Source organism: Hydra viridissima, unplaced genomic scaffold, assembly GCF_058129835.1.
Source record: "Hydra viridissima isolate aposymbiotic clone 2 unplaced genomic scaffold, HvirCarnegie_v1 scaffold_6, whole genome shotgun sequence".
In the NCBI taxonomy this organism is placed as follows: domain Eukaryota; kingdom Metazoa; phylum Cnidaria; class Hydrozoa; order Anthoathecata; family Hydridae; genus Hydra; species Hydra viridissima.
Genome location: NW_028324305.1, coordinates 7,912,807 through 7,938,237, shown reverse-complemented (window position 1 = coordinate 7,938,237; position 25,431 = coordinate 7,912,807). Strand labels below are relative to the sequence as shown.

General features: G+C 30.6%; 1 protein-coding gene across 3 annotated transcripts; it reads left to right on the top strand.

The window, feature by feature from the left end:
* Positions 1–221: 221 nt before the first annotated feature.
* On the top strand, positions 222–24,290 carry LOC145190601 (uncharacterized). Of its 3 annotated transcripts, none has more exons than XM_090091351.1 (35): positions 222–526; positions 2,189–2,362; positions 5,511–5,851; positions 6,834–7,080; positions 7,394–8,113; positions 8,295–8,864; positions 8,965–9,114; positions 9,225–9,571; positions 9,808–10,084; positions 10,906–10,973; positions 11,417–11,470; positions 11,891–12,232; positions 12,385–12,546; positions 12,740–12,883; positions 13,144–13,341; positions 13,491–13,544; positions 14,391–14,651; positions 14,910–14,963; positions 15,039–15,290; positions 15,485–15,538; positions 17,392–17,544; positions 18,227–18,433; positions 18,530–18,583; positions 18,714–18,767; positions 18,854–18,961; positions 19,046–19,099; positions 20,720–20,773; positions 21,062–21,925; positions 22,369–22,638; positions 22,822–22,869; positions 22,951–23,092; positions 23,178–23,281; positions 23,362–23,436; positions 23,705–23,944; positions 24,081–24,290. In XM_090091351.1, the coding sequence occupies exons 1-35, from the start codon at positions 448–450 to the stop codon at positions 24,225–24,227; spliced, it is 7,122 nt and encodes a 2,373-aa protein (XP_089947477.1). In that variant the 5' UTR covers positions 222–447; the 3' UTR covers positions 24,228–24,290. The 3 variants fall into 3 exon arrangements, with proteins under 3 accessions (XP_089947477.1, XP_089947479.1, XP_089947478.1); XM_090091353.1 differs by lacking the exon at positions 222–526 and adding an exon at positions 1,920–2,055; XM_090091352.1 differs by lacking the exon at positions 222–526 and adding an exon at positions 1,920–2,059.
* The last annotated feature ends 1,141 nt before the right edge of the window (positions 24,291–25,431 follow it).

Genomic DNA, 25,431 nt, shown 5'->3' with positions numbered 1-25,431 from the left:
AAACTCATTATAACTGAGATATTATGTAATCAAATATTTATAGATACATACTACTTAATCATAATTTTAATTAAGGCAAATGACTATCTGGTCGTTTTTTTACGTAAAATATATATTTCAAGTTAAAATAATTCTCTGCATCCAGTGAAACGGCTATACGGTTTCCGGCAAGATATTGTAGTAATTTGTTTATATATCATAGTCTTTATTTACTCAAAAGAATTAAAAAACATTGCTCTGACTTCCTAAACTTCTTGAAAATAATAGATGAAAGTAAATCTTGCATGAATTTAATATGTTAAGCAGCAAATAATGCGCGAAAACAACAACAAAAAAGAAACCTGTAGTATTATCAGAAAGCAGAAGAGCAAGATAGCGCAAAAAATAAGAAAAAACTTTCTATAAGCGTTCGTTCGTAGCCGGCTTTGAAGCCGTTTTCCCGGTAACATGTTTCTTCCATTGAGATGGCAATACCTTAGTTTTTTTTTCCTGCTCGCAATTTATGGGACATGTGCTCAAAATAACGGTATGCATTTTCTACTATTTAAAATTTATCATTTAATTTACTTCCATTAATTCTAGCGTCGTGCAATAACTTTATTAAACTTTGTCAATATTTTGTTTAAGAAATAATCTTTCTTTTTTTAAATGAAATGAGTCACTCATTAAGTTCTCAGGAAAATATTTTCTTTTTAGTCAACCATTTCTTCTTTTATGATATTCTATTTATTCAAATCTTAACTACGCTCTCCAAAAATTAGGAACATATTTCAAAGCTATTCAAAAATAAGCGATTGAAGCGGAAAGCACCAAAAAAGCTTGTAATTTGTAAATACTCAAATATAATTGTAAATATTTAGTCAAAGTTTGTCGTCAATAGGTATAAATGGATTTGCTTCATCAGTAGATGTTATAAGATTTTTTTCTATGCATACTCCTTATAACTTTACTTCTTAATAATCTTACGGTTTTGAATAATTGGCAGGGCTAAAAATCAATAATAGTACTTAAAATAAAATAGTTAAGTTTAATATTTTAAAGTTATACAGCATAGTTTCGTTATTTTTATCCTATATTTTTTCATCTCTGTTTTAACATTTGTTAAATGCAAGTATTATTATCGTAGCAAGTATGGCTGTGTCGTGACAAGATTCATACCTTCTTCGATGGCTTTTTCGGCGATACTGAGAGCTTTCACGATATAGAGAAACTGTTAGATAACACTCCGAGAGCATTTCGTCTGCTGCATTCTTTTTTTCAGTATCATCACTTCTTAAAAGTCTAGATTACGCATCTATAATTTATTGCCTGTGAATGCAAGATATACTTATTAAATGCAAGAATGCTTATCGCAAGATATGAGTTAAATATTTAGTCTGAAACATTGACTGTTATGTGTGTTCTGCAAAATAATGTCTTTTAAACGCGCTAAAATAAAAAATTCAATTTCTTAACCAATTAACTATTTCTTGTTAATAAGAAGATTACAAAAAAACACAGGTCATTGCGGAAGATAATTCACTAATAAAACGCAACAACCTAAATAAAATAAAGAAAAGAGAATTACACACACACACACACACACACACACACACACACACACACACACACACACACACACACACACACACACACACACACACACACACACACACACACACACACACACACACACACACACACACACACACACACACACACACACACACACACACACACACACACACACACACACACACACACACACACACACACACACACACACACACACACACACACACACACACACACACACACACACACACACACACACACACACACAGATATATATATATATATATATATATATATATATATATATATATATATATATATAAGTTAGTTATAGAGGTAAAGAATGAAGTTAAGTGTAACTTTTTAGGTAGAAATGATGGGGTGACTTTAAAAACGAACTAAAACAGCTACTTAGTATAAAAACGTTTCCATATTATTTCATTTAAACTCTGTGGGCCATAAACGTCTCTTATGGAGTGAATATTAAATATAGATTCCTTAGTGGGTGTTTTCTTAAAAATGCTTTTTTCCTTTCCTATACACTATGCATACATAAATAGCTATTAACGTAATTAGCTACTTAACAATTATTTACAATGATGTATGGAGCTTGAATTTTATTTTATTTTCTTAGAAATAGGTGATAGCGGAAATTGTCCTCCAGTACCTTTAGAACTAGAATGTCCACCTTCTTCATTAATTGTCAACAGCTGCTTGGTGGATAGTGATTGTGACATTGGGAAACAATGCTGTTCAAATGGTTGTACACTCAGTTGTGTTACTTCAAATAAAACTAATATTAATAAAGGTAAAGAATCTCAAAGTATGATTAAACACTCCTTACAGCTAATATTAAAACATAACAAGTGTTGTAACATTTCAGAGTCAAGTTATCATAGGCCTATTTGTTGCAATACACACTTAGATGCAGAATATTACTCAATACTTTCTGATCTATATAAATTTCAAGGAAAGTATCATATCTTAATAGTTTTAAATTATTGGTTATTAAACATTTTAAAATATTTACTATTCTTCATTGTATGAATTTGAAAACTTTAAAGTTTTTAAAATTAAAAACTTACAATGTTTCAAACTAAAGTGTTGAAATATATCAATAAAAAAATGTAATAATTATTTATAATATAAATAATTGATCATTTATAAAATTAACTTCGGGTCAGAGCTTTGTTGTTTCTTCAAACTAACAAAAAATTTTATTTCTGGTTTTCACTTCTAGAATCTATTATAAAGTTCTGTATCAACCTAGTACTGTATTCAATGCAGTCATTTGTACTGGATAGTCTGCAGAAGTCTCCTTTAATAGTTTAAACCATTAATTTTTTTCTCTTTTAGAATCACTTCCTTGACTTGCATAGAACAATACAATAGAAAATATAACTATTTTGTTTTTCTAAACTTATACATCAAAACTCAAACCAAAAAGTTCACATTTGACTATACCATTACATTTTAAATGTCTTTAAAGATGGTACCTTTGTAATAGGCCATCTTATGCCCTATTGGTTTAGGCTATATTACACCCTGGACATGTTTTACCTATGTCAATTTTACTCTGGACCAGATTATACCCCCTTTGCTATCATTAGCACTGGGTTATAAACACAAAAATTTCTTAAGCTTTCAATATTTTTTGGGTTACTGTGTTAGAAAGCTAACTGGTTTAAAAGCTTTGAGTTTTTTGTTTTTCTAAAAGTAACCTTAGCATGCTTACTATCTTAAAAAAATGAAGCATAAAATCATCTTGTTTAAAAGTTATAAGTTGTTAAAAACCATGATAAAAACCTTTTTGATTGAAGAGAAATATTTTACACAAAATAACCCACTATTTAAATTAGTTTTGTTATCAACTTTGACTAAATTGACTAAAAGTCAACTAATCAAAAGTCAAAACTAGACAACTTTGAAAAATTGAATAGTCAATTTAATCAACTATGGATTTTTTACTAATTGACTAAAAGTCAATTTAATTGGGTAATCAACCTGACATCCTTGTTTCTATTTTTTCAATTGATTTGATTTGATCAACCTTTAATATTGTTATAATGCTGACCAATGAGTAAAGAGATATCTTTATTAGTAGTTTATCTTGTAAAGATAAACTACTTATAAAGATTGAGCCTTGCGTAAGAACATCATTCAAAGCTGTTTTTTTAATTCAACTAAAATATCTGAACATTGAGCCTAATTTTCTGTATCTCATAAACTTAACTCTTAGCTTGCTGTATGTAGCACCACTTCATTAATGTTTCCTTTCTCTCATTATAATAACCAATTGATGCTTTTTAAAACAAAATTTTAAGTGATGTGTTATGGCACTCAGTTAAGGATGTGAAAAAGTTTTATAAATCTGCCACCCCAAAAAAGGTTTAGCTGCCCCATCTGCCCCCACCACTGTTTTTTATTAATCTTTTTGTTAACTTTTTACTTTAATTGTTGTGAAAAATGATATAAATATCCATCTGGATTTTTTTTCTTTACTTTGTGATTTTAATTATTGTTTTTGTTTGTTTATTAGATTTTAATTCATCTAAGAGATTAGATAAATTAAAACTGAACAAAGAAAATGCTCTTGATATAACAACAGCATGTGTTATTATAACAGTATTACATACCACCTAGTTTTTTTGTTTACTCTCTTAAAGTTCTATTTGTTTCATAGCATCTAAAAAATAAATTGTCAAGCAACATTAAAGTATATGATTATAATAAAATTTTTGTTCAAATATTTCAACTAAATTGACTTTTAGTCGACTTAGTCCATTTTAAAAATGTATTAGTTGATTTTGGTTAATTTTGTAAAATACATTAATCGATTAGTCAACAGTTGAATAGTTTCAAAGTCATAACAGCACTAATTTAAATAGTGTTTTCTCAAGAACCTCATTAAATATAGATCTGAATTTTTCAAGACATAAATTTTCTTTTATATATGTGCCAACTCAATAAGTTTTAACAGTATCTGAGGTATTCCATGAGGGACCATTGCTCCTTTTGGCATGGAATGACCCTATATCCATAATCTCTGCATTGGCAAATATCACATGAAATGTAAGAAATGTTCACATATTCACATTTTGTTTCAAGTAGTCCTTTAGATTTTTGTCAACTTAGTGGTCATGTGGTGACAACTTTTTCTCTGAGAAGGGAGTGGTTGTCTTCTGATTCTATCATAATGTAGCTAATAGCATGGAAATATGATTATCCCATTACATCTGGTTCTATATGTATGCAGTGGTTGTCCAAGTTTATTTGGGTGTCCACTGTAGACACATTTACCAAATTTATTGCCCAGAAAATTAAGAAATTCACTTCCTGGCTGTTTCTTTAGAAATATATAAGTAATTAACTTTTTCTGACTAAAAAGCCTCTGTATTTTACTTTTTTAAATTTTAACGAGTTTCTTTTAATTTCTTTTATCAAATTTAATTTCTCAATATAAATGTTTTAAAACTCAAAAATTCAATAAAATTAAAAATTCAGAAGAATAAAACTCTTTATCTGAGAACATATAACTCCAAGCTCCATGACTTTGTACTTTGTATTTGTAAATGTTTAAGGGAATATATATATATATATATATATATATATATATATATATATATATATATATATATATATATATATATATTAGGCTATATATAAATAGGAATTATCATATTTGAACTCATTTTGATTGATGAATTTCACACATACTACTTGATTGCTATCAGAAACTTCACACATTTCTTGATTAGTGTCAGAAATTTCAATATCTGTATACAAGCTTCCAGTATTATAGAGGATTCACTTTGATCAATTTCAGAAGGAGGTCATATTAAAACTAAGTACATCATAAGTTATGTAAAATACTTCAGGTAAAAATGTTTTGTCAAGAGCTGGTATGTTTTCTGTAACAGCAGATGTGGTATTTGATAACTAATAATTAACTTTAGTATGCACAGTTCCTGTTGATCTTGGATTTCTTGTTGATGCATCTGGCAGCATCGGTGCTGTTAATTTTCAAAAGATTTTACAGTTTGTTGCCAAAATTGTTGATGCATTTGATATTTCTGAAAATGGAACTCATGTTGGGGTCATATATTACTCTGACAATGCATCTATTGCATTTGATTTTAATTCACTTAAAGGAAATGCACTGACTAAAGACAATGTAGTTAAAGAAATTAATAAAATATCTGTCACAGATGGCCAAACCAGAATTGATATGGCATTGCAGCTTGCAAAATCTAACCTTTTTAATGTTAAAGGTGGTATGCGAGAAGACAAACCAAAAGTGAGTATAAATTTTTAAAAATTTTTACCCATTATTTTAAAGTCTAACAATCTTTGGTGAAATTTATTTCTTTTTAGCTATTCAATTTAAACTTTGATCAGCTTTCCCTTAAATAGAAATTTCTTTTTAAATATCTTATCTATTTTTTTTTATAATTAATTCAAGTTATGTTATGATTATATAATTAACTCAGTTTAAACAATTTTCACAATAACAAGAAATCTAACAAGCTAAATACTCAAATAAAAAGAAGTGAAGAATTATTTCTGTTGTTTCCTTAGGATTTGAATTAGCACAATTATAAAAAAAAATTGTATTTCACTTTTAACAGTTTAAAAAACAATATAAATATGTAACATACTTCTAATCTTATTTGATATTTAGGAAATCACAAAATTTGGTGACACATTGATATAAGATTTCATCCTTATTTATGTCAAGTTTGAATCATACTTTTAAACCATGATCGCAAAGTAATCAGTCAATTTGCAACAAATTTTTTAAAGATGTAAACTAAGTTTACCTCAGTAACAACTGCATTTGATTTTATACAGGATGTATTTGTTTTTAAATCAATTTTTGATTTAAAAAAGTTAATTATTTGAAGAATAATTACAAAATAAGAATGCATTCATCCAACAAAACTGACCAAATTCTAGTTTGTTTGTTTTTTTTTAAATATTATTTACAATAATTTACTATTATTTTGGAAAAAAATTCAATAGTATTTGAAAGTTTTTTCAATAGTAATAAAGTAAAAGTGGTATAATATTAGTTTTTAACCTCCCCCCCCCCTTCTCTTTTCACTAATTGATTCATTTTCTGCTGGTGATGTAGCTATAGTTGTTTTTTATTTCTTTACATTTGATCTCAAATTTTCCCCAATTTTTTTTTTCTGCCTTCTCTTTAGCTTGACTATGAAAAAAAGTTAGATAAATTAATGTCCAGTTTGTTGCTGTGTTTTAAATATTTTAACATTTAGATTGCATTGGTTTTGACTGATGGTCGTCAAACAAGAGGTTTAGATGCACCTGATGCTATTGATCTTCATATTGCATCGCGTCCTCTAAAAGATATTGGTGTACAAGTTTACTCTCTAGGTATTGGTAGAAATTATGATATTGGTGAGTTGTTAGATATTGCTTCTGACGATGCAAGTGTCTTCAGATCATCTGATGTAGATGAGTTAGTTAGCATTGTTGCTAGTATTACAGAATCAACTTGTAAAGGTAGAAATGCTCATTTATGTGTTATGAATTGATTTGTTTTATTAGTAAAATAAATATTTAGTTTTGTAAACTACTATTTAAGTGCTTTATTTTCAACTTATCAAACTTTTATATTGCTTTATTGTGCAAAGTTTGCAAATAAATTTTAAAATGCTTTTCAACGGTTGAGCAAGCAAAACTTTTATTTTTATTTTGACTAAAAATAAAATTAAAAAAGAATATAATTTTTAATCAGCTCCCTTATACTTTTGGCTGTCAGTTTATGTTACACAGTGAGTTCTACTTTTTTTAAATATATTATTTGTTTTTGAAGGTTGCACCAATGCAATTGACATTCATTTTGCCATTGATTCCTCTCAGAATGTTGGTGCTGAAAACTTTGAAATTTTTCGTAATTTTGTTAAAGCAGTTGGTTACAAATTTGTTATATCAGAAACTGGGTCTCATATATCAGCCTCTGTATTTGGAAATGATGCAACATTAATATTCAATATGTCAAAAGCAACTTCTCAGGATGCATTCTTATTAGAAGTAGATAATCTTCCATATTTAGGAGATAAAGTATCTCGTATGGACAAAGCTCTAAAACTTATAGATAAAGAAGTGTTCACTATGTCAGGTTATTCTCGACAGAATGCCCCTAAGGTTGTTATTATGTTAACTGCAAGTAACTGTAAAAGTTGTGATGTGAAACTTAGTGAAGCTGTAAAGCCTCTAAAAAGAGATGGTGTTCAAATTATAACTATCCCAGTTGAAGGCAACATTATATTGGATGAGATGTATTCAATATCTTCACTCCCATATCAAAAACATGTTTTTCATCAAGGAACTTTTCTAGAAATATTAAATGGAATTTATATTCAGAAAGTTTCAGAAATGATCTGTTCAGGACGTCCTGGTTTGTGTGAAAATCCTTCAATACCTGAGGGTTGCGCAAAAATCAATTACACCTGTGATGCTGACTTTGGTTGTCCCTCAGGAAAGAAATGTTGTTTAAAAAATTGTGTTCAGTCTTGTGGAGAGTCTTTGATTAGTAAGTTTGAATAAAATGCTTTTGATTTTTAGAAATAGTATTAGAAATAATTGACAGTTAAAGTGAAGTTTATATTGATATAACTTGCAGCGCAGGATTTGTTAAAAGTTTTGGTTTTTATTTTATTAAAACAAACAAACAAAAAAAATACAGATTTACCTTAATATGTTTTGTCATTTAGCATGCACCACTCCAATTGACTTAGCCATTGCATTTGAAACCACAGCTGAAACAAGTGCAGATTTTGTTGAATTGAAAGGCCATGTTAAAGATTTTTTAGATAACTTCCAAATAACACCTACAAAGACTCACATCAGTTTAATTACATATAGCAATGTTGTTTCAACACTCCCATTCAATACATCATTTGATAAAAGCAAAATTATTCAAAATATAGATTTATTAAAATATGATAATGGGACTGAAAGTAACTTGTATCAGTTGTTTAGTACAGTTCAAAGAGATGTGTTTAGCCTAAAAGGTGGAGTAAGAAGATCATCCCCAAGGGTTTTAGTTGTCTTCACTAAAGGAAAATTTCCTGAAGGAAAAGAGTTTATGTTTGAGGAAGCTGCTCGCAAATTAAAATCTGAAGATGTTCAAATTATAGTTGTAAATGTTGGATCAAATTACAACAAAGTTGTGAAGGAAGTTGCTTCTGCTCCTGAAGTTAATAATTTTATTCAGATAAGTTCAGTCAATGATCTTGATAATGAAGAAATTTCTCATAGACTTGCCTCTCAAGTTTGTTCAAGTAATCTTTTAATTCTCAGTTCTTTAAAATACCACAATTTAAAGTTTAAGTAAAAGATTTTTTTATGTTGTTAATCTTTAATGCTGTTTTAATTAACAAGGAAAAGGAAGAAAAAAAAGGTGCGAGGAAAAACTTTCGATACCATTCTGTTCTGTAAAAGATAATGTTTGTGAAACAGACTTTGACTGTCCAGGATATCAAGAATGTGTTTATGATGGCTGTAGAAGAAAATGCACTTACTGTGGGAAAAGTTAGTACAGCAAGTTTTTAATTTAACATTTTCTTTTTTTTTTTTTCTTTATATTTTTATGTTTACATATTTTCTTTTCACAAGCTCTATAAAAAAACTTTTTAATTTAGAATGTTCTGATAAGCTTGATATTCTGTTCATTCTTGATGATTCAGTTAAAACTGGCGAAGAAAATTTTAGAAAAAGCAAAGATTTTTCTAAAGCTATGCTTGAATGGCTTAGTGTTGATCAAAATAATACTAATGTAGCTGTGATGTCATATAGTGATATAGCAGAGCTTCATATGCCATTTCCTATTCCTGGTAGAAATACTCCATCACAAAATTTGCATGATGTCCAAGGGAGGATTGATAGCATACCTTACAAGGGAGGTTCAACATCTCGTTTAGACAGAGCTTTGATGTTAGCATCAAGTGATGTCTTTCCAGAAGGAAAACAGAGCAGAAATGCAAAAAAAGTAAGTGATACAAATTTTATAACAAACATGGAGTTACAAAATTTCTTAAGTTTGGTGTCAAAAATCATCTGAGACAAATGTTATAAGTTCTTCTTTTAATATAATCAAGTAATTAAGTATAACCATTAAACTCCATACAGAACATAATTATTTAGCAATATACTTTTAGTTAATCAAATTGTTTTATTTTGTTGTGTATTGATTATTAGCAATTTTTATTTTTATTTTTATTTTAGGTTATTATTTTGTTTACTGATGGTAATACTGATGTATCATCTGAGAGATTAGATATTGCATCTTGGCCCTTGCGTAAGCGGAAAACACGAGATGGAAACAATGATGTTAATGCTATTCGAATAATGTCTATTACTATTAGTAATAAAACAAACCCAGAAGGTTTATCAAATGTTTTATCTCCCCCATTTATAGAAAATACTTTCATGGCTGCAGATTTTGATGATATTTTTAACTCAATACAGCAGCTAGCAGAAGAGTCTTGCACATTCAGTGCAGGTATTATTTTAAATTGTTAATTTTATGATGTCAAAATACTAATTGGCAGTATAATTGAAGTTCCTTTTTGTTTAAGAAGTTATGGTGTCTGTTTTTAAAGTTGTCATGTTGCTATTTTGTGCTAACCAAATTTTGTAATACAGGATTGTACTGAATAATTGTTGCAATAGTGTTCCATATTTAGCAATTTATAATCAGTTTTTTCAAAAAGGCTATAAATAGTTTATTGATTACTAATAGTAAACATAGGTTACTGATAATACTTAGGCAATTACCAATGTAAGATTATCAAAGTTAAGATAATCAAAGTTAAAACTATTTTAGTGAGATTCAAGATAACAAATTTGGATTAACATAATTTGGATTAACTTTCATTACATTTAAATTTTCTATTGTAGCACCTCTGTGCATTCAGCTGTAAAAGTCTAACAAAATTTTTAAAAAAAATTTGTTTCTAAACTAAAAAATTCATTTAAAACCAAATATTTTTTCTAAAATTTTGAGATTACTTGTAGAAAACAACCGAAGTTGTTTTTGATATTTATTATATATTTGTATGTAAGTATATATGTATAAACATAATCAACATAAGGTGAATATTGCTTTACAGTTTTAAGCTTTTGGTTATGTAATTTTATTCCAACTTTTTGAATAGGTCTGTTTATGGTTTGAATAGGTCTGTAATTTTATTCCAACTTTTTGAAAAGGTTTGTTTATGGTTTGATTAGGTCTGTTACATATATACAATAGGTCTAAAACAGCAAATGGCTAGTTTTCTCTTGAATATAAACTCATACTTTAATTTCTGATATGCTTTTTAGGTAAATTAAATCCACCTATAGAGTTAATTCCTGGAGACCCAGGGCCACCTGGACCTAAAGGAGAGAAGGTAAAAAAGCATCAAAACCTTTAGTTATTTCATTTTCAATCAGACTTGAACAGACTTTACAAAAAAAAAAACAAAAAAAAAAAAAAAGATGATAAAAAACTATTGACTGGTTGTCATGAACATTGTATTTATGTTGATTGGTTGTCATAAACATTGTACTTATGAACCAAATCATTGTCTTTGCTTTTCAAGCAAACTCCTTTATGTTTCTAATTTGTTATCATATCACATCAAGTTCACATCATGTGGTTCATTTTCTCATTTGACCTCAGTATTGCTTGTCCTTCTTGTCATATTTAAAAGTATATTTTTCAATTGATTGTTATCCTATATGACCTTTTCTCCCATCACTTTCTGTGCAGTTTCAGTTAAGATTATAATAAAATTGCTTTTTCTTTTTTCTTTTTTTTTTCTTTTTTTTTTTTATATGATTTTTTTTTTAGGGAATGGCTGGTGCCCCTGGATCAAGTGGACTAAATGGAGATACTGGGCAAAGAGTATGATTTAATTGTAATTTTAAAATCTATAAGTTTTACTTTTGATTGCTACTAAAATAATCGTTTCATTCGATCCAATTTTTAATTTGTTATAGGTGTATATATATATATTATATATGTATATTTTATATACACATATAACAAATTATCAACAGTAAATAAATAAATAACAAGTAAACTAAAAATTGTTATTAAAACAATGTTTATTGCTTTTGTTTTTAAAAAAATTATCCATAACTTGATTGTTTACTTTCCTCTAGCATATAATGATGAAGACTGGTCATAAATAATAAGTAATATAACTTAAACAAAAATATAACTTAAACAAAAGATTATTTTTTTCATTCCTTTATTTTTATGCTATCTAAATTTTTAAAAGCATTAATGATTTACTTTTAATCTGATAACTTTTAACTTTAGGGTGATAATGGAAAACCTGGTAAAAAAGGACAAAAGGGTGATATAGGTATTCCTGGGCCACCAGGAGGTGGGATTGGAAACATGGGTGAAAAAGGACCTGACCCAGATGCCATTGCTGTTGGTGCTGTTACAGATGGAAGTTTTTCTGGAACCAGAAATGTTATTTTTGATTTGAGAAGTGGGCCTGAAGGTCCCCAAGGACCAGTGGGTAAGGCTGGACCTCCCGGACCAACTGGAGATATTGGCTTACCAGGTCGCAAAGGGCGAACTGGTCCTCCTGGATTAACTGGACCATTTGGCCCAACAGGACCTAAAGGGGATGATGGAGAGGATGGTAGAGTGGTTAGTTAAAATTATAAACTAAAATAAATAATGTGATTAATGTAATACTTTAATTCGTTTTGTTATTAAATAATTTGTTATCAAATTGTTTTTTCTTGCACGAAAAGAATTTTTTTTATAAACTAAAAAAAGATAATTTGTTTTTGCAACAGGGCTCAGCTGGTGATCCTGGTCTGCCTGGACCTCCAGGAAAACAGGGACCAGCAGGTAATCCCGGAATTCCTGGTCCTCAAGGAGCATTTGGCTATAAAGGTGAGCAAGGTAATGCAGGAGCTACTGGTGAAATAGGAGAACCAGGAAGAGGAGGACCAAAAGTAGGCTTTAATATTTTGCTATTAAAGATTAAGCATAGTTAAAACACTTTTTAAAGTTATACATATGCTAAGATATATGAATATACTATATATTACAATATTGATTTAAGTTCTAATTTTACATTGAAATACAGTACATATTTTCTAATTTTGATGAAAGTGTTATCATATACCTTTTCATATGGAATTTCAGGGTTATGCTGGTGAAAAAGGTGACCAAGGTGATATAGGTATTATTGGATATAGTGGACCAGAAGGGTTAATAGGACCAGTTGGACCACCTGGCCAACTTGGCTTGAGAGGTTCTGATGGAGCTAGAGGTCCTGCTGGAGACACTGTATGTAAATTGAAAGTAGTTCATATAATTTCATGTTGTACAATATTTAACTATTTAAAGCTGCTGATTAAATTTTTATTTTATCTCTCTTTCTTCAAAAAAATTGTTTGGATAAATCTTGCAACAGAATTCTATATGATTTTACATAAATTTTGCAACATAATTGAAAACTTGTACTTAATTAAAAAAATTAATGGCAAAAACATTTTAAAGTATTCAATGACAATGTTGTTCAACATTCATCTCTGAAAACACTTTAGGGTCCAGATGGTATTAAAGGACATTTAGGACCTAGAGGCCCACAGGGTTTTAAAGGTCAACCTGGTGTCAAAGGTGCTCGTGGTATCAAAGGTGATGTTGGTGATGTTGGTCAAGATGGTGAGCAAGGGCTGCCTGGTGAATCAGGTACTGCTGGCCTTAGTGGTCAAACTGGAGCTCCTGGTTCAGAAGGACCTCCTGTAAGTAAAATAATTGTTTAATTTCAATATTGATTTTTTTACAATATAGCAATTCACCAGTATAGTAAGGTTCTCAAGAATCTTTAGTATTTAAATTTTATTACAAAGTCGTCCATAGCACAAAAAAGCTTTATAAAATTAACTTTTAGGGTTTACCAGGTCCCATTGGTTTACCTGGTCCTTTGGGAATGATAGGAGAAACTGTAAGTTGTATCGATTTTATGTTTATTTTTTATTTCATTTTGTTAAAGTATTTTATAAGAAGGTATTTAAGCATTTTTAATCAAGAAATCAAAGTTTCTGTAGATTGTTAACTGTAAATTAATATAAAATATATTAAACTTTAAAATCAACCTCTCGTTTAAGTTTTTTAAATTTTTATATATATTTTATTATTTAAACATTAGCTTACTATTTCATAAACAAATAAGTATACCTTAAGGCTATAAAACATCAGATCTAATTATAATGACCTTAAGCATTTTTTTGGTGGGATTAATAGCCATAAGTGAACTGGTCACTGTGATTTAAATCCTAAAATCTTTTAACACTGTCTGTGAAGATATTTGTGGTGAAATTGCCTAAAATGTAAAAATTTTACATATTTTTATGTTCTATTGTAAGTAAAAACATTTTCTGTTTGACATCTTTTAATTTTCTTGAAGATTTTCTAAAAGGGCTACTAGAAACTTTAAATCAGAATGAAAGTTGATAAGAAAACAATTTGATGGCAGAGAATATGAGGCATTTGTTATTACTATTTTCTATACCTTCATTGCTTTAAGATTAGACTGAATGTATATAAAGAATTTGTTTTTACATAAAGTAAAATTGGTAATTTGTAATATACTTGTTGCTAATTTACCTAAAATTACAAACAGTTTTTTCCCATGGACAATGTAAACAAATTTTAGGGTTTATATCCCATAGGCCATGGCACTTATGACTATCAATCCTACTAAAAAAACGTTTTAGATCAGAATAATTCTTATCTTCTCAAAAATTTACTTAAAAAATGTTTCAAGCAAATATGTTTATTTACATTTTAGGGTGGAAGTGGACCTTCTGGGGAACCTGGTTTTAAAGGAAACAAAGGTGCACTAGGTGATCGTGGTCAAAGGGGTTCTCCTGGTTCTAAAGGTGAATTTGGAGAACCAGGTGAAGTAGGCTCAATAGGGCCACCAGGAAAAATAGGGAAGCAAGGTTTAACAGGTGACACAGGTTTGCGTGGACAACCTGGTCCTGAAGGTTTACAAGGGTTACAAGGGCCATCAGGTTCTCCTGGAGAAAATGGACAACCAGGTGAAAAGGTATAAACTTTACTAATGTATTTTTAATCTGTAACTTTACGTTGGAAGTATTTTTAATTGGATTTTATATTTGATTTCCTAAAATATCTAAAATCTTATTTAAAATTTGAATCAAAATTTTTTTGAAGTTTTATAAAAATATATATCACTTTTTGTAATTAGAAAAATTTAAGTTCTGTTATAAACAAAATATTGTAAAAAACAATCATTTGATTCTAATGATTCTAATTTTTTTAATTTGAAATTTGAAATGTTCAGGGTTCAGAAGGATCTGTTGGAGATCCAGGAGAAGATGGTTTAAAGGGAGCAAAAGTAAGTTATATCTCCCCTCATTTTTAAATAAAAGACTCCATTATTTATCGTTTTATGTTAACATTTTTCTTACAGGGGTTTACTGGTTTAAAAGGTTACAAAGGTTTTCCTGGAGAGCCAGGAGAAGGGGGTCAACCTGGTAATCCTGGAAGAGATGGGAAAAATGGACAGACAGGGGCCAATGGCAAAGATGGAGATCCAGGTCCAATTGGACCACAGGGATTTCAGGGTATATCTGGTATTGTAGGTGTAAATGGAAATTCTGGTGATCCTGGTGATATTGGTACAGCTGGAGATGCTGGGGCTAAAGGAGAAAAAGGAATCAGGGTAAAAAATTATTTCTTCAATATTAGTTATTAGCAGTTATAACTAATAACTTAATTTATATATTTTAATAAAAGTAAAGCTTATTTAAACAAATATAGCTCTTTATCTTTAAAACTTTTGAATGTAATGCTTTTGTTTTGAAAATATAACTTTAATAAATAAAAAATAAAAACTATAAAATGGTAATTTTATAGGGTGATACAGGTGTCAAAGGTATTGCTGGGGTTACTGGATTACCTGGGGAAAATGTGAGCTTGGTTTTTGTGTTGTTATTACTACTTTTGCTATTACTATTTTTATAGTTGTATTTTTATTTTTATTACCAGTTTTATGTACTCATCAAATTTTGATTTTAACATTCTAAAATATATCAAGATACATATTAGAACAAAATACACATTAACATAGATATCAAATTTGTATATATATATGTGTGTGTGTGTGTGTGTGTGTGTGTGTGTGTGTGTGTGTGTGTGTGTGTGTGTGTGTGTGTGTGTGTGTGTGTGTGTGTGTGTGTGTGTGTGTGTGTGTGTGTGTGTGTGTGTGTGTGTGTGTGTGTGTGTGTGTGTGTGTGTGTGTGTGTGTGTGTGTGTGTGTGTGTGTGTGTGTGTGTGTGTGTGTGTGTGTGTGTGTGTGTGTGTGTGTGTGTGTGTGTGTGTGTGTGTGTGTGTGTGTGTGTGTGTGTGTGTGTGTGTGTGTGTGTGTGTGTGTGTGTGTGTGTGTGTGTGTGTGTGTGTGTGTGTGTGTGTGTGTGTGTGTGTGTGTGTGTGTGTGTGTGTGTGTGTGTGTGTGTGTGTGTGTGTGTGTGTGTGTGTGTGTGTGTGTGTGTGTGTGTGTGTGTGTGTGTGTGTGTGTGTGTGTGTGTGTGTGTGTGTGTGTGTGTGTGTGTGTGTGTGTGTGTGTGTGTGTGTGTGTGTGTGTGTGTGTGTGTGTGTGTGTGTGTGTGTGTGTGTGTGTGTGTGTGTGTGTGTGTGTGTGTGTGTGTGTGTGTGTGTGTGTGTGTGTGTGTGTGTGTGTGTGTGTGTGTGTGTGTGTGTGTGTGTGTGTGTGTGTGTGTGTGTGTGTGTGTGTGTGTGTGTGTGTGTGTGTGTGTGTGTGTGTGTGTGTGTGTGTGTGTGTGTGTGTGTGTGTGTGTGTGTGTGTGTGTGTGTGTGTGTGTGTGTGTGTGTGTGTGTGTGTGTGTGTGTGTGTGTGTGTGTGTGTGTGTGTGTGTGTGTGTGTGTGTGTGTGTGTGTGTGTGTGTGTGTGTGTGTGTGTGTGTGTGTGTGTGTGTGTGTGTGTGTGTGTGTGTGTGTGTGTGTGTGTGTGTGTGTGTGTGTGTGTGTGTGTGTGTGTGTGTGTGTGTGTGTGTGTGTGTGTGTGTGTGTGTGTGTGTGTGTGTGTGTGTGTGTGTGTGTGTGTGTGTGTGTGTGTGTGTGTGTGTGTGTGTGTGTGTATTGTACAAATATCTTTTATATTAAGAAAGTTTTATAGTTTAGAAACAGCCAAATTGCAATAAATTATATCAAAAATTAAAATTAAGAATATTTGTTATTGCTGGTTTTAAAAAATGTTATTTAAAAAGATGTTAAATCAAATTAAAGAATATGCCATAAAAAATTCCTCTAGACTTAAACAGCCAAGTAAATAAACAAACAATTGTTCTTTTATTTTTTTTTTAGCAAATTAACTATTTAATTCTTAAAACTTAGCCAATAAACCAAACAAATTTTTTTTAAAAATCCCTAATCTATAGCTATTCTACACAATAATAAAGAATAACCAAAAACTGATTTATTCACAAACTGTTCTGAGATTTTGACTCTTTGACTTTCTGAAGAACTCAAAATTTCAAAAGCTTTTAAGAATTAAAAGGCTCTTATTTGAACCAGGAGTTTGGATCGATTCCATCATTGATCAAGAAAAAAAGACACTTAGTGACCATCAATCCCAGAAAAGTCCAGAAAAAAATGACAGCTTGTTTAATGGATTATCATTAATATCATTCTTGCTAATTATATTACTTTTATTATCACTGTTACTTTTATTACCACTATATTAGTTTTATTAATGCTGTGATTCATACAACTGCTGTTTCATTTACTTTTTATTGTAATTAAAGGGCAGACGTGGTGATAAAGGAGCAGAAGGACAAGCAGGCAATCCAGGTGGGCAAGGACCTTCTGGTGAGAGAGGAGCTGTGGGGTTGCCAGGAGAAAATGGAGCACCAGGAAACAAAGGGCTTAGCGGCCAACCTGGAAATCCTGGTCTTGTTGTATGTTAGAGCTTTTTTCACAATATTTAATTACTTTTTTAAAGATTTTGTGTTCATAAGTTATTAGTGATCTATTGTCATTATTATTATTTTTAGTTTTAGATTTAAAAAGCAATGTTTCAAAAGTTGTTAAATTTTTTAAATAAAAATGGTTTTACCAGTCCTAAACTTGATAGCCAGCTCTATTTAACATATTACATATTGTTATTTTATGTTATTTTATATTTTTATTACATATTATATCATAAATTGTTATTGCATTCATAATTATATATTACTATTATATATTGTTATTATAAATTGTTATTACATATAGTTTTCATTTATTGTTATTATATACAGTTTTCATTTATTGTTATTATGTACATTTATAATTTATTGTTACTTTATATTGTTATTAAATATAGCTATCATTTTTTTGCTGTTATATATTGTCATTATATAGAGTTTTTAGTTAGTGCTATTACACTTTTATTTTAGTTAATGTATATACACATTTTTATTGTTATTATATATTTTTACTATTTTTTGTTGTTAACTCATAAGGCTTTTTTAATTTCATGTAAAATTCATAACATTATTTGTTAATGGAAGAATGGATTTTTTTTTCGTCTTTCTCTTATCAATTTTATACAAAAATTCACATCTTAACTTTTTCTTCATTAACTGTTGTTTATATCAGGGGGAACCAGGGGCTCCGGGACCAGCTGGAACTCCTGGGCCACAAGGTTTAAGAGGACCAAATGGAGAGCGTGGAACATCTGGTTCAGATGGTATGCATGGTGAGCAAGGTCTACGTGGATTACCTGGTCGAGCAGGGTTACAGGGACAACCAGGAGTGCATGGAAGAACAGGAAGTAAAGGTGTTTCTGGAGCAAAAGGAAAATCTGTAATCATAATCTGTTTTTGTAACTATTTATACCTTTTAAATGTTTTGATTAAAAATTATATTTTAGTCAACAGTTATTGAAAATTGATTTAATAGGGGCTGCAAGGAGCAAAAGGTGAATCAGGTCAAAATGGAAGCGATGGTCCTGCTGTATGTTTTCTCCTAATACTGTCTTTATGAACTAAATTAAGTTTTTAAATTTAAGTTTTTGTAAAATTCAGTTTATCTTAAACTCTTGGAATTTTCTTTTTCTTTTTCTTTTTTTTTTTTTTTTTATCAGGGACTTCCAGGATTGACAGGACTAACTGGCTCACAAGGCAGTCGTGGAGAACCGGTATTTTTATATGAATTATTTAGTCCTAAAATTTGGGCAAAAGTTAACATTAACTTGTTAATTTTCTATCAAATATCATTGTTTAGGGAATAAATGGCCTTCCAGGTGCAGATGGATATCTAGGTCCTCAAGGTGAACCAGGACTTCCAGGAAGTGTTGGCCTCACAGGAACTCCAGGTTTGCCTGGGCCTAATGTAAGATTCATTTTTATATTCTTTTTTTAGTTATTATGGTGGCATGTTCTTTTGAATTTATATACTAGATGATTTCTTTATTAGGGTCCAGATGGTAGCACTGGGCCTCAAGGACCTAAAGGACCTAGTGGTGACAGAGTAAGATAAATCTTCTGTTAACAATATGTGTGTATACAATTCCATCCATAATTATTTAACTGACAGAAATTTTAAAAAAAATGAATAAAATTTATATTACTTTTTTTTTGTTATATTGGTAAGTCATGGTGTTATAAATGTGGATAGATAAATTAAGTAAAAAAATGCTTAAAAAAAACCCAATATATGCTTTTATATTATCTCAAGTGGGTGTTTACTGTTTCTTTACCTAAATATACTCTTCAAATAAACCATGATAACTTCCATAGTTTTCAAGACCAATGTTCTTGTTAAGGTTAAGAAACATAAACATTTAAGTATTTCTTCTTAGAGTGATGTTCAATAATAATTGTAATTTTGTTATTTATATTAAAGTTGATATTTTTAAATGAAAAGTGGCAAGAAAATGTAAATTATCAGTAGAAGTATGATTAGCGATAATTACATTGTGGCAAGAAAAAAATTCAATAGGGCAAATTGCAAAAAAATGTAAAATTTCTACTTCAATGGTGTGGAATATTATAAGAAAAAAGGAAAAACTTAAAAGTGTGGTCAATTAGAGATGATTAAGATATCAGCAAATTAAACTCTGGTACTGAAGACAGAAGAGTTGCTGCCACTAGTAAAAGAAATAGACTATTAACTACCCCAGAAATTACAATTAGTATAAATAGTTCCTGAGAAGATCCATTATCTGTGACAACAGTGAAGAAGTGATTGATGGATGCAGGTCTTGGTGTTAGATATCCACAAGGACACCACTTTATTGACCCTGAAATAAGAAAAGAAGAACAGTGGGCAAAGCAATATGAACAATCAACTGTTGATGACTAGAAACATGTTCTTTGGACCATCAAGTCAAAGTTCCAAATTTTTGGTTCAAAGAGAAGGGTGTTAGTTCAAAGAGGAGTGGGTAAATGGATGAAGAATCAGTGTATTGTGTCAACTGTAAAACATGGTGAGTGTAGTGTAATGGTGTGGGGTTGTTTAGGTGGTAATAATTTGTGTATTTTAAAAAAATCATGCCATTCCTTCAGGAAGTTAACGGAGAACCATTTATTTTTATAATAGAGAACCATTTATTTTTCAAGAAGGTAATGACCCAAAGCATTCCACAAAACTTTATAGAAATCATTTAAGTGAATTAGAAAACAATAAAATCATTGAAAGAATAATTTGGTCTTCTTAATCACCTGATTGTTCCCCTATTGAACTTTTATTGGTTGAATTAGGCAGAAATGTCAAAAACTAATACCCAAGAGTGAAAATGATATGTGGGAAAAACTGAAAAGTGAGTGGCATAAAATCGACTTTCAAAAATTGGAAAATTTATTATGCAGAATGCTACAAATATGTAAAGCATTTATTGCCACTAAAGGTTACATAGATGAGAGCAAGTTGTAAATTAATTTTTTTATTTTTTTCTTTTATGTAACTTTACTTAATAGTTATAGAGCATATATTTTAAGTGAGTTCTTTTTAATTTTTCCCCTCATTCTTAAGTAAAACATTAAACTTTAAAAAGTAGTGTTGTTATGGATGGTAGTGTGTGCGAGTGTGTGTGTGTACTTATAAAATTTGTATATGAAATTCTTTAAACCATTGATTTTTAACTTACAGGGGGATGCTGGTGAACCAGGTGATGCTGGTTTTGAAGGTGAATCTGGAGCTATGGTAACTGTTTTGTTAAAAAATTTTTTTTTACTTTAAAAATCTTTGGTGGGCTAATTTTGAATTTAACAGGCTGTAAGTCATATAAAGTATAACATTGGGTGTAAGGTATTAAGATTTACTTTTCTAGAACTTATTTGTAATTAAGTCTTTTTTGTTTAATTATATTTGTTTTTTTTTGTTTGTTTTTTTATAACTTTAAAAAATAAAACAAATTATTTAAGAAACATTTCTTTTTGATGGAGTTTTTATAATAATCTCTACTTTTTCTAATTGTATGCAATTTTTTAGGGAGAAGCAGGTGAAGTAGGTGAAAAGGGCAGTATTGGAGATCTTGGACCAATTGGTGATCCTGGTACTGTTGGAATGCCTGGTTTACAGGGAGAACCTGGACCAATAGGCCCTGATGGAACATTAGGACCAGATGGATTTAATGGGAAAGATGGAATTAGAGGCCCTATGGGAGATTTTGGGGATTCTGGACGTCCTGGTTCACCCGGTGATCAAGGCTCTCCAGGTAAAGATGGAATTCCGGGTAGAAATGGTGAAAATGGTAGACTAGGCAAGAAGGGTATTGCAGGTGAAATTGGTCAGCAAGGTGTAAGTGGGGAACAAGGTCCTCAAGGAAGACCTGGTAGTTCTGGACCAGTTGGGGCAGATGGACCTAAAGGATTTCAAGGTAGAAATGGAAAACCTGGAGTGCATGGAAAGGATGGAATTTCTGGAATTGTAGGGCTTACTGGACCAGCTGGCCAAAAAGGTATAAATGGTCGTCCAGGAAAGGATGGAGTTAATGGAACAGACGGAATTCCAGGAACTGATGGTCTAAAAGGTTACTTGGGTGACAGAGGAGATGAAGGTGTAGCTGGAACTTCAGGAGATGAGGGTCTACAAGGTGCTCCTGGAAAAGATGGTGTAGATGGAGTAGATGGGCCTAGAGGTCCCAATGGTAAACCAGGACCCCAAGGTAAACAAGGTGAACGAGGAGAACAAGGTGAAGTTGGTGCAAGAGGAAACTATGGAGTTGATGGTAAAGATGGACTAAAGGGTTTTAAAGGTCCTATGGGACGTCCTGGCATTCAAGGTCCTGTTGGTGACATTGGTGAAAAAGGTGATGATGGAATACCTGGAGTTGTTGGGGATAAGGGACTGAAAGTATGTAAAACCTTTTTTTTAATCTTATTTATATATATATATATATATATATATATATATATATATATATATATATATATATATATATATATATATATATATATATATATATATATATATATATATCGTATATACTCGCGTATAAGTCGAGAAATTTTGGACGAAATATTTACTCTAAAACAGCAATTCAATAAACATTTTTTAATCAAAAAATAAGAAATACGAAAAAAAATTTCTAGGAATAAATTTGTTTTTTTTCTGACCCGCATATAAGTCGAATTGCTGTTTTAGAGCAAATATTTCGTCAAAACTTTTTCGACTTATACGCGAGTATATACCGTATATATATACTGTTATTGATTTTCTAGTATTTTATATGTTCTAAATTTGTTCTTTCTACTACTCATACTTTATTTACAAAGTTTCTTTTCTTTTTTATCCAGGGCATCTTAGGAGAGGTTGGTCCAGATGGTCCGAATGGTTCTCCTGGTTTAAAAGGCTCATCAGGTCTTATGGGTCAAGTCGGAGATGTTGGTATGTTTGGAGCACCTGGAGAACCAGGATTACCTGGATATATTGGTTTGCCTGGACTTCCTGGACCTCCTGGTCCCCCAGGAGATTTGAGATCAGGAATTTCTGGAACTTATTGGCAGAACTTCGGTTTTGGGGATCTATTAGAAAATAGATCAAAGTACTACCGCAAACAAAAATCTGTGAGTGATTTAGCGTGTTTTTTTTTTCCAAAACAGTTGAAGGAAAATCAACTATTAAAATAAATTCATCGATTTAGATTCTGAGCTGGATAGTTTATTAATCTGAAACTCCTATAATTTATAGCTGTGACAGCATTTGTATATAATTCGTTAGGACGTAGTTCTTTTAATAAAAATGTTTAGAATAACGAAGATCTTCAAAGAAATGATTTAGCGAAATCTATTAAAACAGTAAGTTATACTAGATTTCGTTAGTTTTATAGTTTGTCACTGTATATTTTACCATCTAACTTAATTCTAAATATATTCTAGAGCTATGAAAATTTAAAAAAATTCGATGAAGTTTGGAATACTGTTTTGGATGACCTTGTTGTAAAAAGTGAGTTAGGAACTCGAATCCGACCTGCGATCACATGTAGACATATGTTTGTAAACAATCCGAGAGGCAAATCGGGTAAGAAAATATTTTTTAACTTGCTCTTTGCTTGATATTACGTACAACTTTAATAAAATTAAGATGGGTCTTGGCGAAATTTTAGGTGACCACTGGATTGATCCCAACGAAGGTTCGCCTGTTGATGCTCTGTTAGTACATTGTAACGCTGCCACTAACGAAACGTGCATCTATCCGAAGCAGCCGATGGTATAGATTTAAACAAGATTTTTTTTATTATTGCTGCGTTGTTATTGCATTGAAGTAATTCGGCTTTTTGGAAACTGTAGGTGGAAAAAGATGATTGGTACAGTGGTAAAGACCACTTGCTTTGGGCTTACAAAGAAATTTTAAACGAGGAAGGAGTAAGCTCTCTTTTTTAACAGGTTTTTCTAATGTAGAAATATATTTCCTTTATGAAAGAAATATATTTCTTCCGTGGAAGAAATATATTTTTCCATGGAAGAAAAATATTTAATATTAAAAATGAGCGTTGGAAGAAACAAAAGTTTTGTCAAGTATTTATGCTCCATTCTGACTCGAGTTTTACTTATTATAAGTTAAATTTTTTCAAGTTTGTTAAAATTTAGCTCACTATAAAAATACAGAGTAGGCATGTTTTTCCAAATGTAGATAACTTATGCTAGTGATATCGTCCAGTTAAAAATGATACGATTATTTAGCAGCAAATGTCGTCAAAAGATAACTTATTTCTGCAAGAATTCTTATAGTAACATCTCCATTAAAACCGACGAAAACAAGCACGTGCATATTCATAATGGCAACAATTTTATCAGAACTAACGAACACGCGCATACTCGTCATGGAATAGCTTTAAAAATGAATTCAATAGTAGTAAAAGATGAGTGCAAGGTTTGCTTTATATTTTATGGTACACGACTTTCCAAATAAACTTCACCAAATATCTTTACTAAATCGATGATTGTACTAAATCTGTTGTGTTTTAGAATCAAATCTTAACACAATTTTATATGCTTTCGTTTATTAGGTGAAAGATGATAAATGGCGGGAAAGTGTTTTTGAGATGACTTCAGATCGTTTAGAAGACTTACCTATTCAAGACATAGGTGTAGTAGACGTAGCAGATGACGGAGAGCAATTTGGCTTGCTTGTTGGTCCTGTTTGCTTTTCATAAATTCGTTTTTGGTTTATTTGTTTTGGATTGCTTAGTCGTTTTGAAAATACATTTTTTATTTATTGTCTTGTATTTTCTATTTTATTTTATTGCTCCGTTAATTAATAAGATTCCGCCTTATAATAGCAATGAATTTCGGCTCAAAGCCGTCGGTAACAGAAAAATTTGGACGTAAAATATATCAGTACAGCAACTTGCAATTCTAGTATCTTCTGTGGCTATTCGTGTATTTTTGGTAAAAAAGATCCCAAGCTTTCCATCCATTGTTAAAAGAATTCTGTAAACGCGATGGAAAATTATCTGGTCAATAATGACGTAGTAAAACCCTAAAACTCCCAGTTCAAGCATGCGCAGATAATCATACAGCTGTAGAAGCATCACTTCATTCAAGTTTACAATATTTTGCAATAAAATAAAAGCGATTTTTTTAAACTGCTGAAAATCTTAAAAAGCTGCCTTAAAAAAATTTACATTTTTGCAAATGCCTATTACGACAGATGTTATGCAACAACCAACTGAATTGTAGCATCATGGAGTCGAAATGTGCATTGTAGATACATGCCGATGAAACTTTAAGTTTTGAAGAAATTAACGATAACAAAAATATTTACGATAACCATGTTCTTTAGTAGAAGAAAAATGCCCTTTCTTGAAAGGCTATCGAGAGTCTGTAAAAGGATGCAGCAACCATAAGATGTTGAAAACGCTTTTTCAATATTTTTAATGGCAAAATATATTAAAAATAAATCAAAAATATAAAAATCTTAAATTCATTAAAGCCATATTTTTTATTTTTATTAATCTATTTTTAAAATTACCTGTTTTTAGCGTACAAAATATAAGACAATTACAAGGCGCTCTTTAAAGCGTCATTTACAGGAGAGATAGAGTAAAAAAGTAGCACAGGCTGTGTACTCAGAACTTTTTACAACACCAACTTTTTGAGTTTATTTTTCCATTGTGTTCTAAATTTTGGCTGACAACGCTATGGCTAACAAGGCTATTGCATAGGATTTCGGTGAATCTTTGTTCGAAGACTTGTTAATACTTTTAACTCTTGCATTATGAAATAACAAATTTAAAATTTCATGTTTAATAACATATGTGTTTTAAAAAAATAATTTTTATTAGAGATCTAATTGTAAAAAGCTAATCCCAAAGTCCGTCGAGGCGCGGACATTGAACCAACTTCCAAGCAGTTGAA